The sequence below is a fragment of the Ambystoma mexicanum genome, chromosome 5p (genome assembly GCF_040938575.1).
Source record: "Ambystoma mexicanum isolate Mex_15411 chromosome 5p, UKY_AmexF1_1, whole genome shotgun sequence".
Lineage (NCBI taxonomy): Eukaryota > Metazoa > Chordata > Amphibia > Caudata > Ambystomatidae > Ambystoma > Ambystoma mexicanum.
Genome location: NC_090930.1, coordinates 758,504,549 through 758,523,286, shown reverse-complemented (window position 1 = coordinate 758,523,286; position 18,738 = coordinate 758,504,549). Strand labels below are relative to the sequence as shown.

General features: G+C 47.7%; 1 protein-coding gene across 36 annotated transcripts in view; it reads left to right on the top strand.

The window, feature by feature from the left end:
- The window catches only part of CLASP2 (cytoplasmic linker associated protein 2), a 2,478,243-nt gene that overhangs the window by 1,276,268 nt on the left and 1,183,237 nt on the right, over window positions 1–18,738 (top strand). For 18 of the 36 annotated variants that reach the window (XM_069613152.1, XM_069613154.1, XM_069613175.1 and 15 more), the window contains 2 exons: window positions 10,079–10,180; window positions 10,297–10,323. In XM_069613152.1, the coding sequence (XP_069469253.1) occupies window positions 10,079–10,180; window positions 10,297–10,323 (129 nt within the window). The remainder of the gene's footprint in view (window positions 1–10,078; window positions 10,181–10,296; window positions 10,324–18,738) is intronic. The other 18 variants (XM_069613157.1, XM_069613155.1, XM_069613171.1 and 15 more) reach the window with 1 other exon arrangement.

Below are 18,738 nucleotides of genomic sequence, written 5' to 3'. Positions count from 1 at the left end.
ATTACTGGGTCGATGGGATCCGAGGAGGTGATGGCTGCATTTGCAAGATCGGAAATTTTTGCTAGTGGACCTGCTATGTCCAGTACTTTATCCTGGCAGGCTTTCCAGGCACGATCAATACCCTTCCTAGGGTCTTTAATGTTTTTACCTAGAAAGGTAATCATTTTAGAATCAAGCTCTGGAGTCAGAGCTAGTTTATCTGCAATGTAGGGTCGTGGACATTCAGCACGTAGTCTGGCCCTGACTTCTTTGTCGGGTGGCTTGCGCAGCCTAAGGTGGATGTAACTCGATGTCTTGGAGGATGGTTCCCAGTCGGTGGACGTGGGGTGTATTAAGTCTTCCGGGGTAAACATACCTTCTGTAGAAGGTTTGGTCCCGGTTGTGTCATTCGGGATGGGGACTGCCGCAATCCCTGACGCAGAGGGTTTTGAACCCCCTAAATGAAATTCCTCATCTGAAGAGGAGTGGGAAAGATGAGCGTCGTAGACGCTCCTATTATGATCTTCTTCTTCCGAGCCCTGTCCATATCCCTCCGGGCTTGAGGGTCTATTTCCCCTGATTTCGTCCTCGGGGTAAGAGGGTTGATGGGAAGGGGTTACCTTCCTATTCATGAAGGCTTGTTTCAGCCTTGAGAAGGCGTCCGTTACGGCAGCTGTGCCATTAGATGGTTGGCTTGGGGGGAGGGGGGTCGTAGAGCTTTTACTCTTGCGAGCCGGTGTACATCCCCCTTTGGTAAGGTGCTTCCTTTTCTGTGTTCTCTTCCTCCTGCTCCTCCATAGTGTCTAGGCGATTTTGTATGGGAATGAGCATATCTGTTACAGCTTTCTTAATACTGGTCTACACTGAGGATCCCAGAACCTTCTGTAAACTATTAGCCATTGCCACTTCATCTATGTAGCAGTGATCTCCCTCAGCCTCCGACCAAGCCTGATCTGATTGAGGCGAGTACTGTTCTGCCATTATAAAATAAATGCACCTTAGTCGCACTTTTTTTTTTCTTTTCTGGGCTTCTGAACGCCTTCTCTCACTGCCCAGTAATCTTATTTCAGTTCAGCTTTGTAATTGTTCTTAATATGCTGAATAGGAGATTACTTTCTCCTCCTTTTTTTTTTTTTTTTTAAATATGGAATTTTGGATTAAAATATGTATTCGTTCACCCGCGTGGGTTTTTTTTATCTATCCGCGGTGAAAAAACGCAAAAAGAAACATTTGTTCTTGTCTGAGGAAGGATTCCGGCGCTCGAGCTGCAAGAAGCCGTTATACTATAACGGTCATGTGCACTCGAGTGCCGGAATGCAGAGGAAAGGACCAGGAGAGCAGGAGCTCCCCTGGCGTCCTGCAGGCGGTGCAGCGTGTTCCGGCTAGGCCGCGCTGGCCCCCCAGTGCTTCAGGAGCACAACAAAGCTGCAGGGAAGCCGGCGTGAGTCTGCCGAGGGATCCGCTCGACGAACGGATCAAATAACGGCTGATCAGCTGTGACCACGTGAAGCGGAGCTTCACATTAAGCAGTCTCCGAGTCCAGAGGACTGGCGTCGGAGCGCAACAGCAATAAAAGTACGAATTATTATTATTTTGTTTTAAATAAATATTGAAAGTAAATTCGTAAAAGCCTGTAACCATGCAGTAAATTTATATAGTGACATTTTGCAACGTTATCTTTAAATTATAAAATCATGACGTAAGCAGCGCTAAACATGAAGTACTTATCTCTTGCTGTGAGCAGCAAAGAAAGAGGAAGTGTCATCATGTTTAGGACTGTTTATGCAGGGGATCTGAACTACTATTGGTGGACAAGGTTACATGTTGGTGTCCTCTAAATGAACTGGAGCTAAGCTCCCTGGGAAATGTAGTTCCTTCAGAGACTCTTACCTTTTATGTCATGATGTTACTGTTATATTACTATCCTTATTATATATATTTGGTGCACCTGTTTTTCTGCACATTACTCATGGCACATTTGGTGTACAAATATCTTGCTGCTGAGCTTTTTCTTTATTGTTGAATAAAAGAAAGAGAAGCTTAATGGGAGCCTCCGGTCTTGACATAGAATCCTAGTACTGATAGTCTGAAGGACTGATCAGTTTCCCCATAACATGTGAGCAAAAGTCAGAGAGAAGTGTAGCTGAAGCTCTTTACTTCCTTTCAGAAAGTCACGACAGGATCAAAAACGGAGCAAAAAGAATGAGGTTCCATAGGGAACTATGGAGGTAACCTTGCAAAAAGAAAATATTTCTTAACAGTGATGCATTGGCAGTTGGTAGGTAGATGATTTTGTCTTGTAAGAGTTGAGCATTGGACACATAATTGCTATTCATTGGCGGATGGCAGAGAGACGAGAGACAAATATATGGGAGTGGTAAATCAGGATTGCAAGTAGTAGACATGTTGGCGTTGTCAGCAAGTAGGTGTAGGAGACTCCAGATGAGGAGATGAGTATGCACATTGAGGCGGCAGTAGAATGAAAGAATGGGCCGAGATGAGGCAAGGATATCCATATCGAAGGAGCTGGGAGTAGAGATGCCAATATTCCAAAAGCTGAAAAAAAGAATAGTACGATTCAGTCAAGAGCATAGTCACAGATGCCAATCTTAGGGTAGTTCTAGTTGATAGTGTCATATTCAGCTGAGCGATCAAGATGGTCGTCGATAGGGAATAGTTTGGGGTGGTGGCTGGAGGTGAAGAAGTTGGAGGCAACACAGAGGCACTTATTTATCTGGTGGAAAGCAATATGTTTGAAGACCTTACCATCACGATTTTGGAGTAGTGACTGAGGAGAATGAATGATTGTTTAAAGGATTATTGGGGACAGCAGAGGGTTTTTGAGTATGGGTAGGAAGGTAGCAATCTTGTAACAGACATTGAAGATTCCAGATGCAAGAGAAGTTGGAGAGGAGAGCGATACTAGTAGGCCAGGGTTGTTGTTTCCTTGGAGTCTGAGCTGAGGGTGTTTACTGCAGCACATTCATGGTTTTGTAGCCTGATGATTGGTGCCTGTTCGATGATGTTAACACGGGAGAATGACACAAACGCAGGAGTGAAGAAAGTGATGTGGAGGGAGGCAGTGGCAAGGGTACCAAGAAAGCCAATCACATTAAGAAAAAAGCCTAGAACTTATTGAAACTACAGGGAAATTTAGTTTGTTGAATGCAGAGAGACCAACTCCTGCCTGTATTTGTATTTATTGCAATTTGTAAAACGCTTTCACCAAAGCGCTGTACATATCAGCGTTTCAAAAACACATAATTTCATGTTGGTGGGAATGAAGATGGTAAGCAGGAGTTCAACAGGAGGACACACTGGCCAGAAGATGAGCCTTTAATCAGAACAAAACATATAGAGAAAAGAGGAAACATGTCTGGGGGAGTGTTCCAGAGTTTAGGGGCCAATAGAGAACATGAACGAAAACGAGAAGTGACACAGAGGTTTGGGGGTGGTGAGAAGCTGAAGATGCTGAGAACAAAGAGAACTAGAAGCAGAGTAAAGTTAGATGACCGAAGAGATATGCGTTGGTACAAAACCATGGTAGCACTTACTAATGATACAGTGAAATTGAAAGGGAAGACTAGAATCATAGGTAAGGCATGATATAGATAGAAGAGAAGGAGTAAAAGAGGAATGGGGGAGTGAGAACAGAAAACAAATGGCATGATTGAACACTGAACGAAGAGGAGTAACGTGCAAGGATGGTAGTCCAATCAGGAGAGCCGAGCAGTAAAGGCGAGAGACGGTAGAGGAAGTGATTAGGTGTTTAGCAACATGTATGGACAAGTAGGGAACTCTTTTTACAGATATTGAAGAGAAGAAAGCGACAGGTGCATGCAGTTAGAGAGATATGGATAGAGAAAGGGAGTCCTCAAAGATGATGCCAAGGTTGCGTGCTCCGGAAGAGAAAGGGCAGTAAAGAAGAGGCCAGATGAAGGTGCAGGGGAGGGAGTAGGAGAGGTAGGTGGAAAATAGAGAATCTGTTTTTGAGGGGTTTAGCTAAAGAACATGGGAATGCATCCAGCCCTGAATGGCAGAGAGGCAAGATGATAGTCACATGGAGAGAGTCTGGAAAGTTATAGAAGGAAAACAAGTACCGATTATCGTCTTCATAAAATTGGGATGAAATATTGAAAGATTCAGTGACAGACAATATTGGTAAGGTGTATATAGAGAAGAACCAGGGACCAATACCGAGACTTGCAGAACCCTGAAGAGGATTTTGGATCGAAGTGGGACCGGCCCAAGAGAGACAGTGATTTGAGGGAAAGGAATGAAACTAGTGGATGATTGAGCTAGGAGGTCTGAATTTAGTGGGGGTAGAAAGTAGAGTGGGGTGGTCAATGGTGTCAAAGGCCGCAGATAGATTTAAAATAATTAGAATAGAGGATGATATAGTATTGTGTGCAGTCAGAAGGGAGTTTTTAAGGATGGGGTGATCGGAGCGTGCTTAAAGGAGGAGGAAAAGTAGAGGACAGTGAGAGATTAAAACTAGATGTTAGAAAGGGAATGATCAATGGGTAGAGGCAATAAAGGAGGATGGTAGAGGAGCAAGTGGGGAAGCCGTGGAATGAGCACGGGCAAGAAGAGAAGAATGTCCTGGTCAGTACTAGGTGAAAATGTGAGAGGGAAAAAGTAAGAATGCTTGAGAAGGTGCAGGTGACACTGCATGTCTGGAAGGTGAGTGTCAATGATGAGCGTATAATGGGACTTTTGAGAGACAAAGGTCAGGAAAGTCAGAGGAAGAAAGAGGAGGCGCCAGAAGGGCAGATGCAGGAGGACAAAGCATCTGATTAATTACCTGAAAAGACAGTGGGATTGGCGTGAGAAGGATGAAGTGCGAGATGTAATTTGGCAGCAAGTGGTGAGGCATCATAAGAGGAGTGAAGTATAGACCGAAGTGAGAGATCAGAGTGAGAGCAAGTTCTTTTCCATTACCATTCCCCCTTCCTTAGTGATGGAACAGAGAGCTGTTAGGCAGAATGATATGAAGTACCCTTTGGGAACACCACACACAATTAAGACTACAAGTGACAGTACAATTTCACCTTTGGTACAAGCCTGTACTACACAGTTAGTGGTAGCAGTAGCAGAGCAGCCAGACTTATCTCAAGAGTAAGTGAGCAGTATCAAATAGTTACATAAAGAACAGCAATTACTATGATTCAGACTAACACTGACTCAAGGTTTTCAAGTAAAAGAATATACATTTATTTCACTCTTTAGTTGTATAACGTTACACTATTATAAGCAATCTATCCCGAGGACCACTTCGTTCAACTGCCAACTGCTGTTATAATCTAACATATTTTGTTAGAGTTGCCCCTCTAACAAAATATGTTATCAAAACTGCATGGCCAAATGCTGCGTCCGACCTGGCGCTGGCATCCAAGCAGTAGTGTTTGGAAAAGGCTGAAGAGGAAGCACAAGTAACCGCCTTGCTGATAGTCTGCCATGGGTATATGTACAACAATGGAAAATGCTGCTCAGTATGTCCCGGAAGGAGAAATGCGCCAGGGCTTCCTACAGCTAGTGGAGGATGGGGCAGAGGTGGCCAGAGAGTCCCTGCGAATGGGCCTGGACATCGCCGACTTGTGTGGGCCGATCTATGGCGTCAGCCATAACACTAAGAAGGCAGGCCTACTTAAGAAACTCTAGTTTTTCGCCTATTTTCCAAGTCAAGCTTCTGGACATGACCTTCGAGGGCAATCTCCATTTCCGCCAGAAAGATGACGATTGCTTAGAGAAATGTAAGTAATCCAAAATCACTGCCAAATCCTTAGACCTAGCTGCGCAGCCGGCCAAACCTGCATTTAGCTCCTCCTCTAGGGCACGGGGCTACAGGAGACATGCTTCTTACGGCAAGAGATTGCAGCTCCCACCGACCAGGCAAGGGCCGAAGTGTGTCTCGCACTCCACTTGGCGACCCAGCCTCCAAAGCCGCTTTTGATTTTCCCCTCTCACAGCGGATCGGTTGGCAGATGGTTGACGGAGCATTTGCTCCAGTGGCAGGGAATTACTTCCGATGCCTGGGCTCTACAGCTCATTCAGTGGTCTCAGTACCTCGGCTCTCTCTCAGATCTCCTCAGGTTGTCCGCATCAGTGATCAACGACCTGTCCTGGTGGGCAGACTGCAACAGTCTTTTGGCGGGGGAACCCTTCTGGCCTCCTTGGCTGCAGACCAGAGTGGTCACATATGCGTCTTTGAAGGGTTGCAGCACTCACTGCAAGGTTTTGCAGGTGAGCAGCCTCTGGTCAATAAACAGAAGCCAGGTGGCACATCAACATGCTGGAGTTACGAGCTATCAGGCTAGCCCTGAAAGCATTCACCCTGTCTTTCTGCAGGGGAAACATGTCCTCGTTCTGACTGACAACACATTGTCAATGCACTAAATCCACAAGCAAGGTGGTTTGCACTCCCACCCCTTCTGCACATAGGCGATGATGCTTTGGTTCTGGTTGCTCAGAAGTTCATCTGGCAGGCACAGAGAACAAATTGGCGGATGCTTTGAGCAGGCAGAGCACGGTCTCGCACGAGTGGGGAAGTGTGCCAGGAGGTCCTAGAGGAGATCTTCGCTGTCTGGGGTACATCAGCAGTGGATCTGTTTTACCCTCCTCTACACCCTTCTAAGTTGGAGTAATGGTTACATTGCCTAAACCCGACGAGGGTGTTGAGTTATATCACCAGGACACCTGATTTCAGGAGAGCTGACCAGCTCTTCGTGGCCTTTTCCTTAGCCCGTATGAGCCTGCCCATAACCAAACAGACTTTATCCCAATGGATAATTTTCTGCATAGATGAATGCTACCAGTCCGCTGTGAAGGAATTACCAGCAGGCATCCGGACCCATTCGACAAGGGTAGTCTCAGCATCCACAGCATTGTCCGGAAGATTATTGGTCATCCCTGCATACATTTGCAAAGCACTACAGTCTGGATGTGGCTCGTGCTTCTGATGTGCGTTTTGGCAGGGCAGTGCTGCAAAATCTTTGTAGAACTTTCTGCCCGCCTCCTTCATTTACTGCTTTGGGAGTCTATCAGATGAGGAATGTGCAGGAGAAAGGCAATCCATTGAAGGAGAACATTACTTACTGTAATGTTCTCTCTATGGATTCTTCTCTAGCAGATTCCTCATCTCCCCTCCCATCCTTCCACGCTCAAAAAGTTGGTGGTTGGCGTGCATCTTCTCTTTCACGTTGACTTGGTGATGGTCCTCTGTGTCCGTTTTCTGTCTTTCTGCCACAATTCTTTTAAAACAAAGATTTTTCTAACGCTACTTGTAGTGTTTGTTGAATTGTTCCTCCTTCGGAGGTCTATAGTTTCTTCTTTTTAGGGGCTCATTAGCCCTTTTGTTCTGTTTTCCAATGCAGCATGTGCTGCTCGGGGGGAAAAAAGGGGTGGAAACTGAGGTTGGGGTGCAGTGACGTATTTATAAGACGTATGACATCACGTCTGGAGCCGACGACCATACGCCGAGCAAGACGGATCATTGGTCGACGGCCGGGTCGAGGTCCACTACGCACCCTGTCGAAGATTTTCCGAAGCAGCGAAATTCGAGGGAATATTTATCAGATGAGGAATCTGCAGGAGAATAATCCATAGAAACATCATTACGGTAAGTAATTTCTCCTTCTATTGGATCTGATGCCTGCGGTTAGAATGTTTCACTGGGAATCCCCAAGTGCAGGAGCGCAAGCCTATTGAAAAGATATGTGAAAAGGGGATGAGCTGATGAGAAAAAGTGTGGCGAATTCAAACTTGGTGCAGTGGCTACACAGTGGCTATTTAAATTTGATGCTGGGCACTTGCCAGAGATGAATTTGTGGATGAAGCAAATTAACTTTAACTGCAACTTTCTCTGGAGAGCCAGTGGGGAGATTTATGGCTTGTCTTAATTTGATAATCTCTTGGCCAGTTAAGGATTTCATGAGTTGCATTGGTTTAACAACTTGAAGCTTGGGGGTATGAGGAGATACTCCAGTTTACAGGCTCTTGTAGTATTCAGAACATGATAGAACTGTAATGATGACAATAGAACCCGCTTGATAAAGTGAATGAGGGGACTCATTTTAAGTTTGAAGACAGCACTTAAAGCGTTTTACGGTACAAGTGTGAGGTTAAGGTTATTGTTGAAGTTGACCTCAAGATTTTCCCTTTTCAAGGCTGGTTTAGGAATGTCTGAGTGTTGAGGGTGGCAAAGTGAGGTATTATTGGATACAAGAAGAGTTTACTTTTTTGTCTGCTATATTATCAATGCCCACATAACATTCACAGCTTGCCTCCTGTTACATTTTTCATTTGTCAATGTGGTAAGTCAGAATCAGGAACCAGGAGGCAAGATTTCCAAAAGTGTTATTCTCTCTTCTAATTCAAAAGACCTCCTCTTTCGCCAAGTCTATTTTTACTAAGCCCTACTCTATACAAAGAAAGTTCAAAAGGTGTGCTTGTCAGATTATTAAGATGGTCAAACATAAAATAAAGCCCTCTGTCCAGAAATCCTGTTCTAACCTACTTTCTGCCCTTAATTTGCAACAGAAAATAAAAAAACAACCAAGGGAAACATTGGGCCTTGGCATGGTAAAGGGATGGCTGCGTGCTTCTGACCCCACCTTTGTGCGTGTCTCTGTCATAGGCCTTGGCCTATGTTCACAGTCCAAGACCATATTGTTTGTTTATGGTTGGTGTGCCTTCATGGGTTCTAATCAGATCTCTCTGGTTCACCTTGACACTTGTGTATCTCAGTCCTACTCCCTTCATATTTACCTTTTCCAGAGTCTGGGGTACTTTCAGTCTCCTCCTCTGCCACTCTGGGGTTTGCTCTTGCTCATTGCCCACGCTGGGATCCTCAGTTCTTTTCCCCACACAGAGGCTTCTCTCTCGCTCTCTTTTCCACCCTTCAGGGCTTTCTGCTGTTTTGTTTCTTTGCCCACTCTGAGGCTTCGCTTTTTCTTACCCACACCGGGGCTTCCTTCTCTAGCTTTGCTGCCCACTGCCATTTCTTGGAAGCTACTGCTTACCTGTGCATGTCGAACAGTGCACTCTGGGAGGGCTATGTAGGCCGACTGTCCCTCGCCTCACTGCATCGCCGCTTATGAGACTCCTCAACTGGAATCCGTAGCAGTGGACTTCTCTTCCTGGTTACAGCTAGCTCGGTGCAGGTGCTTGTGAACAGCTCCTCCGGGGTTTCCTCGGCCCACTGAGGTACGTATTCCATTTCTGCTAAGACTACCACACCCCACAGCTCCAGTTGCTTGCCTGTCAGACCATGTTGCAGTCTAGTCTACCAGTGTGGACCTACGGGTGTGAGGCCACATCTGGCGCTGGGCCCTGTGCCGTCTGCCAGTGCAGACCTCCAGACGTGACGCCTAGTCCTCCGTCTCCCTGCAAGTCTCCTTTCCCAATGTGTGCTGTGGTGAAAATAAACTCAGCGAGATGCGTTGATACTCCTTCCTGATTGGCTCTTCTCCTGACATGCCCTTCAGCGGGGCGGGTTTTTCCTCCATTTTGCTGTCTTCCATGAGTAGGATGGAATGAAGTTTGCGTTGGAAGCCGAGCCAGTCGTTGTTAAAGGTTTCTCATACACCTTAGCTCCTGCATTACCCAAAAAGGAGTTAGTCTTTGGGGGCAGAGATGGTACTTTAAGTCCCTCTGTGGGTTTTCTCTGTCCTCTTGGGCAAGTCACCTCGAGGGATTCTGCTTACCCTCTCCCCTAGGATGTGTTGAGCATAGCTCGTTCCCCTCCCTAGTCCCAAAGCGGGTGGCTCTCCTTTAGGGAGAGTGGAAAACTCCTTGGATTCATCACATCCATTGCAAATTAGTAAAACTGAGGTTGCGAATAAACACTGGGAGGCTGAGACAGGCATAAGTATGGTGCAGCACCAGGGCTCCATTTTTTAACTTTCTAAACCATGTAGCCATCATTTACTGATACTGTCTCCTTACTTTGAAAACCCAAATGTATGCAGTGTTAAGAATTGTATTACATTCATGGTCTCTCTTTTTTTCCTGCAAGCTGAACCATTTATGTGTAGCTGCTCTTTTGCAAATGTACTTGCAAATGATTACGAAGGCTTTCATTCTCATTATTTTCTTGCAGGCCGCATAAGGACAAAACTTTCAGCAGCATCTGCTGGCATTGCAACCCCCAAAACCGATTCTAGAGGACGCAGTCGTACGAAATTGGTCTCTCAGTCACAGCGTATGTATTGATTTATTTTTATTCATGTTGCAGTAGAGGGATGATAATTCAATAAAAGAAATTGGAAAGTAAGAGGGAATTAAAACACAAGATTCATACACTGTTCTGTGTCTTAGGTTCTTCGTCACCTGACAAAAATGAAGGTATTTTTATGTTTGGGTCTCTCATATTGCATGTTTCCAAACCATGTTGAGTGGGTGTTTTTCTTTGGCCAAATTATTAGGGCTGGATCTTTATCTACCCCCTTTTGTCTCAAGCGTGAGATCTGTTGAGAAAATCTAGGTGGCCTAAAAATATGCACAGGTTGAAACAAACCGCCAATGTTGGTCCCTGACAGACTTAAAACAAAAGCACATTATACTAGAGGTGAGCACCTTCTGAAACCCACTAGAGACGTGTGCTCTCTAATTTATTGTATGCAAAATGAGTGTTCCATATTCTTCATGCCAGTTATTTGCTCCCTTGATCACCACCCCAGTTGGATGATTACTTGAAGTAGATAGAATATTTCAGCTTACCATATATAATCATGGTAAATTTAGACCCATGAACTTTGTTTAGAAATTGTTTTAATGATCCAACCCTATATAAGACCAAAGTGGTGGAATGCTACATTGCATTAGCAGCTTTTAAGACATTGTTTTCATTTGTAGGTTTGGACACAGGGCTTTTTTTTAACATGGGTGTTTTTGCTTGTTCTGTACACATAATTTGTAGTTATTACACACATTGAATTTTCATGTAAACATTAATATTCTTGGATACATTTGCCAATATTAAATGGGCAGTTAGCATTAATGCAAATGAACCATGGTTTCATCTTATTTATTGCTGCAAGAAGATTGACTTTCTAAATATTATGCCCCAAATATCCACCAATCTAATAGTGACATGATTCAGTAGGTTACGTTATTTTTGTGATGTCTATTTTGTGGTTTTAATCTATGAAATTAGCATTTTGTTTCATTTCATTTTCACCGAGGTCTTGGGCACATTCCTTCCCCCTCCACTGTTCCAAGCATCTGCAGTATAGCTTGGAATAATAATGCATCGATTCCCCTGCTGAAATGCACTAGGCAGAATTTTAACACAAGAGCACTTAGTTTAGCTACAGAATTTTACTTGAATTATTCCTATTCATTAGAATCTCAGTTTTGCTTTGGAAAAGCAGTGCATTTCTGAACTCCTGTAGTGTGGCAAGAACCTAGTTTGTGCACAGTTTCTTTTCCTTAATACGGGTGATTAGCACTGTTATGTTTCAAACTCAAAGGAGTCATAGTTCCACATGGAAACAGGTTTACTTTTACCCATTTAAAAATACAAAAGTTATGCCCTTCTCCTTTTTAAATATACTTCACCCCCAGTATGGTGGGAGTGGTTGCTTGATTCATGAAAATATATATACCTCAAAGGTTGGCCAACAATTAATGCCAGAAGAAAGCATACAAATGCTTCAAATTGAAAATCCATAAATAGGGTATTTTGGCATCATGCTCCTCAGTAACCTTTATTTGACATTGCGAGAATTGATTTTTAAGAATTCAGATATTCACTGGACACCTAAATAGTTGGTTCGAGGGGATTGGGTCCTCTGACGTATTCCATATCTTTGACAGTAATCACCACAGCTGTGCTGCTTCGGAAAATGTTCTGCGTCCTACGTCGATGACGTCGATGCGACGTCCCCGAGGACCTCCTCCGACGGCCAACGTCACCTGATGTGATAAGTAGGACGCACGACGGCCGTAGCCTCAGTTCCGTTTTTTCCGCGAACGTGTTCGCTTCGTGAATCTCGGTACGCCTTGACTCTTTGGAGTTTCTGTTGTAATCTTTTTGGTTCTTTGAACCTGTTCGGTTTTGTGAAAAAGCCTGTTCGTGACAATGTCTACCTCGTCGTCAACCCCGCGTCCGGGCTTCAAAAAATGCGGGGACTGTGGGTCCAAGATGTCAGTAACGGACTCGCAAGACGCCTGCCTATGGTGCCTCGGGGAGGCCCATGACACGGACGACTGTGTCGACTGCCATTCGCTCACCGCCAAGGCCTTGCGGGAGCGCAAGAAGAAGTTGTCGGTAGGTAGGGTGTCTAAGCCCTGGAAGTCGAGGTCTCCAGGGCTTTCGATGGATGAATCGAGAGGCGACTCTCCGCGTCATCGTCGGAGGTCCAGTGGGTCTCCTTCCAGGAGTCGGTCTCGCTACTCCTCTGCCTCTTGGAGGCATTCCCGGAAGCGCCGGCATCGGTCGCTTTCCCCGTCCTCTTCCGAGGACTCCGCCCGTCGGCGGGTCGCTTATACCACCATGCAAGCGACACCGGAGGAATGGGCTTCCTTTGGGAAGAAGATCGAATCGCAGGGCACCGGTCCGTCCGCGCCTCCGAGTGGGGTCGGTCGTGAGACACCGCTCGCACGCCTTCGGGCTCGGGTGGTCGGCACGGTTCGCGGGGTGGTCCTGCTCGGACAAGGGTAACCGTTCTCGCCATGCCTGTTCCAGGTCCCGGTCCTCGACGCGCTCGAGACCGCGTGATCCTGTGCAGTCTTCGAGGAAGACGTCGACGCCTGTGGCGCCGAGGTCGTCGACGGCCTCTCTCGAGGCTCCGCCTCCGGGGGGGGGGGTCGTCGACGCTGTCGGCGCCTAGGTCGTCGAAGGACACTCTCGGAGCTCTGACTTCGAGGCCTGTGTCGACGCCGTCGATGCTGGCGGCACTGCGGCTGACGTCGACGCCGATTCGTTCGGCGCCTTTTGAGGCAGTGGTGTCGTAGGGGCCCCGTGGCACGGGGGAAGCCCCTACAAAGGCTCTGGCTAAGGTCAGGCATAGCTTTGGTCCCCAGGTGCCTTCCTCTCACCGCCTGGAGTACATTTCAGAGGTTGATGAGGGCTTGGTTCCGGATACGTTGCCAGATGAGCTTCTCTCGGGCCATAGCCAATTTGAAGACCTGAGGCAGTCACTGCATGATGCCAGTGGACTGGACACCTCTCCGGAGGTGGAGTTTTGTAGGCCTCAGCCTGGCACTCATGCCGATTCTTCGTACCGGCACCTTATGTCTCGGGTCACCGAGTACTTGGGATGGTCGGCTCCCCCAGGGGAGTTTGTTCAGGATGATCTTATGGACATCCTCGATCTTGGTCCCCCCACTGACCCGGTACTGCCGTTTCATATGGCTCTGCAGAGAAGGGTGGCGGCGGCTTGGACTGCTCCGGAGAGTCTCCCGGCAGTGGGCAAGTCTTTGTCGCGAAAATACCGTCCAGCCAGTAGCGACCCCTGCTACTTGTCCAGGCACCCAACTCCGGACAGTTTGGTGGTGCAGGCGGCTATGGCCCCGGCAAAGCAGGCGTTGTATCCTACCATCCCTCCGGATAGGGATGACAAACATTTTGATGGCTTGGCGAAGAAAGTGTTTTCTTCAGGGGGTATGGCGCTTCAGGCGGCCAACTCTGTATGTGCCTTGTCTCGTTTCACACACACACTGTGGAACTGTGTTACATTAGCGGCTGAACATATTCCCGAAGGGGACGAACGGGATGGTTTCCTTGCTTTGGTCCCGGATGGCAAGGATGCCATGTGTGAGGCCGTTCAGTCGGGTTTGGACATGGCAGATTATGTCAGCCGGTCCATGGCGGCGAGCACCGTAATACGCAGGTTTGCGTGGTTGCGGAAGTCGGGGGTCGCTCCAGATGTACAGTCCAGGCTCCTCAACATGCCCTTTGACGGTCAACATCTTTTTGGCAGCAAGGCTGACGAGAGCCTTGAGAGGTTGCAGACCTCCAAAGCTGTAGCAAAGTCGTTGGGCGCTGCAGTTCGACAACCTCCGCCTTTTCGTCCTAGGGGACAACAATGGAGGGGAGGTTCCTTTCGTTATTACTCATCCTTCAGTAAAGCGAGAGGAGCTGTCAGTCAAAGAGGACACCGTAGGAGTACCAGAGGTGGAGAACAGGGTACTCGAGGGGTCAAAGCCGCTCGGGCAGTTGCCTCTTTGCCCTCAGGCAACGCCGCAGCCTCTACCACTCAGTCATGAGGCCATGTCCCATGGTTCGCCGGTTGGGGGGAAGGCTGGCGCAGCATCTTGTAGAGTGGCGTGCCATTACTTCAGATGTGTGGGTTCTGGACATCGTAACCCATGGCTACTGTCTTCCCTTTCGGCAGAGGCCTCACGGCAATCCACCTGGGAACCTCTTTTTGAAGAGTCCGGATCCGCTCCTTGCGCAGGAAATTCAAGCCCTGCTGGAGAAAGGCGCCATAGAACTGGTGCCTGTAGCGGAGAGGAATAAGGGATGGTATTCCCCTTATTTTTTGATTTCGAAGAAAGACTGGGGATAGAGACCCATCATGGACTTGCGTGGTTTGAACAAACTCCTACAGAAGGACAAGTTCAAGACGGTTACTCTCTCTCAAGTCTTCCAGGCCCTTCAACTTCAGGACTAGTTGGTGTCTCTTGACCTCAAGGACGCTTACTTCCATGTGCCGATCCATCCCAAGCACAAGAAGTACGTGAGGTTCGCGTTTGGCGACTCTTACTTTCAGTTTCGGGTCCTGCCGTTCGGATTGACCTCCGCCCCGAGGGTTTTCACCAAGCTCATGGTGGTGGTGGCAGCGCATCTTAGGAAAGGGGGGATTCACGTCTACCCCTACCTGGAAGATTGGTTGATCAGGGGGAGCTCTCCAGACAGGTCCTGGATCATCTGTCCATCACCTGCCACTCCCTTCACAAGCTGGGCTTCTCCCTCAATTTAACGAAGTCCCATTTGACGCCAACACAGCGGCTCCAGTACATCGGAGCAGTGCTCGACACATCCCTCCCCAGGTGAGGGCTCTTCACATTCAGCAGATGGTGCACAAGTTTCAACTTGCCCAGACGTTCCCGGCGTTCGAGTTCTTGAGGTTGCTCGGCCTCATGGCATCCTGCATTCTTCTGGTGCCAGAGGCTCGTCTGCGGATGAGATCTTTGCAGTGGGCACTCAAGATGCAGTGGTCGCAATCTTCCAGCAGGATGTCGGACCCTGTTCAGGTGCTGCCCTCGGTCGCCCAGGACCTTCTGTGGTGGGCCGTCGAAGGCAATCTGATGAAGGGGGCTCGGTTTTGGCTTCCTTGGCTGGAGGTGATGATCGTAACAGACGCATCCCTCACGGGATGGGGAGCTCATGGCAACGAGTTGACAGTCGCGGTCGTTGTTCTCCGTCCGATTCCAGACTCCATATCAATTTGTTGGAGCTGAGGGCCGTCAGGCTAGCCTTGAAGGCTTTTCTGCCAACTGTGCGAGGAAAGAGTGTCCTGATCCTGACGGACAACACGGTGGCCATGCACTACCTCAACAAAGGGTGGGGGGGCAGGATCACTTCCTCTGTGCAGGGAGGCGATGCAACTCGAGTTCTGGGCCATCCAGCAGGAAGTTTCGATCTCTGCTGTTCATCTGGCCGGAGACGACAACGAGACGGCGGACGCTCTGAGCAGGCAGAGCAGGATCTCTCACGAGTGGGAGCTGGCTCAGGAGATTCTCCTGGAGATCTTCGCCCTTTGGGGGACCCCTTAAGTGGATCTCTTCGCCTCCAGTGTCAACCGGAAATGTGAAAGGTTCTGCTCGCGGGAATTTCCTCCAAAAGGAGCCTTAGGAGACGCGTTCGTGGTGGAGTGGTCATTCCCACTGCTGTACACGTTTCCTCCAGTCCCCGTCATCCCGCAAGTACTGCGGAGGTTACGGAGGTTCGGTTCCCGGATGATCCTCATTGCTCCGGCGTGGGCCCGGAGGACGTGGTACCCGGACCTTCTCGACTTGTCCACCTGCCCTCCAAGTTGTCTCCCCTACCGAGACGATCTGCTCTCACGGGAGGGGGGTCAGGTTCTCCATCCAGAGGTCAGATCCCCCATCCAGAGGTCAGATCCCTCAACCTTCACGCTTGGCTTCTGAAAGGTTGAGGTATAAGGATTGGGACCTCCCTGAAGACGTGTTGGAGGTGTTGCTCTCGGCCAGACGGCCGGCAACAAAGTCTCTGTACCGTTGCCGCTGGCGTAAATTCTGCGACTGGTGCAGAGTTAAGAATGTGGATCCTTTTGAATGTGACATTCCCATGGTTCTGGCTTTTTTGCTTCTTTGGCCCACAGAGGCTTGCAAGTGGGTACCATTAAAGGTTACCTGGCGGGTCTGTCCATATTTAAGCGCTCGTCTGAAGAATGTTCCTATTTTAAGATTCCTTTAATTTCTCTGTTTTTGAAAGGGCTCACTAATGTGTTCCCTCCGTCACCTTTTCTGGTTTCCGGTTGGGATTTGAACCTTGTTCTAAAGTTTCTTATGGGTGCTCCGTTTGAGCCTTTGCATTCTTGCCCTTTGAGACTGTTCACTCTTAAAACTGTGTTTTTGGTTGCGGTTACTTCCGCTCGCAGAGTGAGTGAGTTACAGGCACTTTCAGTTAAGCCACCCTTCACTGTGTTTCATAAGGACAGGGTTGTCCTTAGAGTTCGTCCTTCTTTTCTTCCGAAGATGGTTTCGGAATTTCATTTGGGCCAGAAGGTTGTTCTTCCGGCATTCTATCCTCCGCATCCTGGTAAGGAAGAGGAGAGGCTGCACAGGCTTGATCCTAAGAGAGCGTTGAACTTTTATATTTCACACATGTCCCGGGTCAGAGTGGACGATCAACACTTCGTTGGTTATGCTGGAAAGCGTTTGGGACAAGCTGTGACGAAACAGACTTTGTCTCGTTGGATTATTTTGGCTATCTCCGAGTGTTACCGCTTGGTGGGTAAGGACCCACCGGCTGGCTTGCGGGGCCATTCTACCAGGGGTATGGCTGCATCTACTGCCCTATAGAGGGGTGTCCCTTTTCGTAACATCTGTGATGCAGCCACCTGGGCTTCTGTACATACTTTTGTACGTCACTACTCCCTCGATTCCATCCGAGGACAGGATCTGGCCTTTGGCAAGGCAGTCCTTTATTCCACAATTTGATTGGGCATGCTAAATTTGTGTTCTAAATTATTTTCCCACCTCCTTGCTTTGGTACTGCTTTGGGAGTCTGTCATAGATATGGAATACGTCGGAGGACCAATCCCCTCGGAGAACAAGTTACTCTCTTACCTGGTAACGTTCTTTCGATGGGATGGTCCGACAACGTATTCCATATCGCTCCCTCCCTACCTTCCCCGCTGCAGAATTTCTTATACGATTGCAGCTTACGTTTCCGCGAGGCCTTGTGTGTCTGACTGGCAGAAGACTGGTGGCACATGTTCTGGGGGGAAAAACTACAACTGAGGCTACGGGCGTCGTGCGTCCTATTTATCACATCGGGTGACGTCGGCCGTCGGAGGAGGTCCTCGGAGACGGCGCATCGACGTCATCGACGTAGAACGCAGACGCCGAACATTTTCTGAAGCAGCACAGCTGTGGTGATTACTGTCAAAGATATGGAATACGTCGTCGGACCATCCCATCGAAAGAACGTTACCAGGTAAGAGAGAAACTTGTTCTTTTCATTCTTTTTGTCTTATGTTAACTCTGTTCCATGCCTTGTATATTGCACTATAAAATGAATATTAACCGTTTTAGATGGGGAGATTAAAGTTTTTAAACTTAACTCAAGTGCTTAAATAAGCTGCAGTAATATTTGTTTTTATTAGCCATATTTTTCGTTTACAATTTAAACATTTTTATGCTGTATTTACCTTAACAAAAGAGAACCAGTCCTTCACTCAATAAAACATAATCAAAATTAAAAAAAGAGGGGTACCCCCACTTCCCCCAAAAGTAGTAAAAACGGTTTACGAGAGGGAGTCCAGAATTATCAGATGAATGCCACCTGTGTTAGTGTTTCTCTGTCCAGCTTAATCATCGTCTTTCTTTTCACTGATAACGTCCATATGGCTCTTTTCTTCCTCCATACGTTTTGCAAAGATTTCCTTTAAAAACACTAGCAAAGCTAATATTACAGTTGTTCTCCCCCCTCTTGAATTGGGAGATCCCACGTTTCATTGTGTGTTCTCACTGATTCATCAAAGAATTTGCCCAGATGTTTCGTTCTTGGGTCATTCAGAGCCGGGCATTCGGTAGTTAGGTGAGCTAAGGATTCAAGTGGTTCAGGACAAAATCTACAAGTGTAGTTACAACCACGTCTCTAAGAAGTCACACTACCAGCTGCACCTTCTCCGTGGGATTCTTCCTTTCCTCTCCTTGCCCCAGAAGCTCACTGTCTCCAGAGCTCTGGTTCTCTCTCGGCTGGATTATTTCAACAGCCTCTTTCTAAATCTACCTGCTTCTACTCTCCGCCCTCTCCTCTGCAACTTATCCAAAACAGGACTATGAGACTTGTCTTTGGCCTCAAGCCCAGGGACCAGGACTGAAAGCTCTTCACTGGCTCCCAGTGGTTGCAAGGATTAAGTTCAAAACTCTCTGCATTATCCACAAGGCCTTCTGGTGCCTGGGTCCTCAATATCTTCAACTCTCCCTTCCTAAAAACCTTCCTTCTCGAGCTCTCCGCTCATCCGCCTTCAACTCCCCCAGGGTCAGTCGCTTCTCCAAGCAACGAGTTGAGGGTAGATCTTTCTTCCGCTGATGCCTCCCTCTGGAACAGCCTCCCTG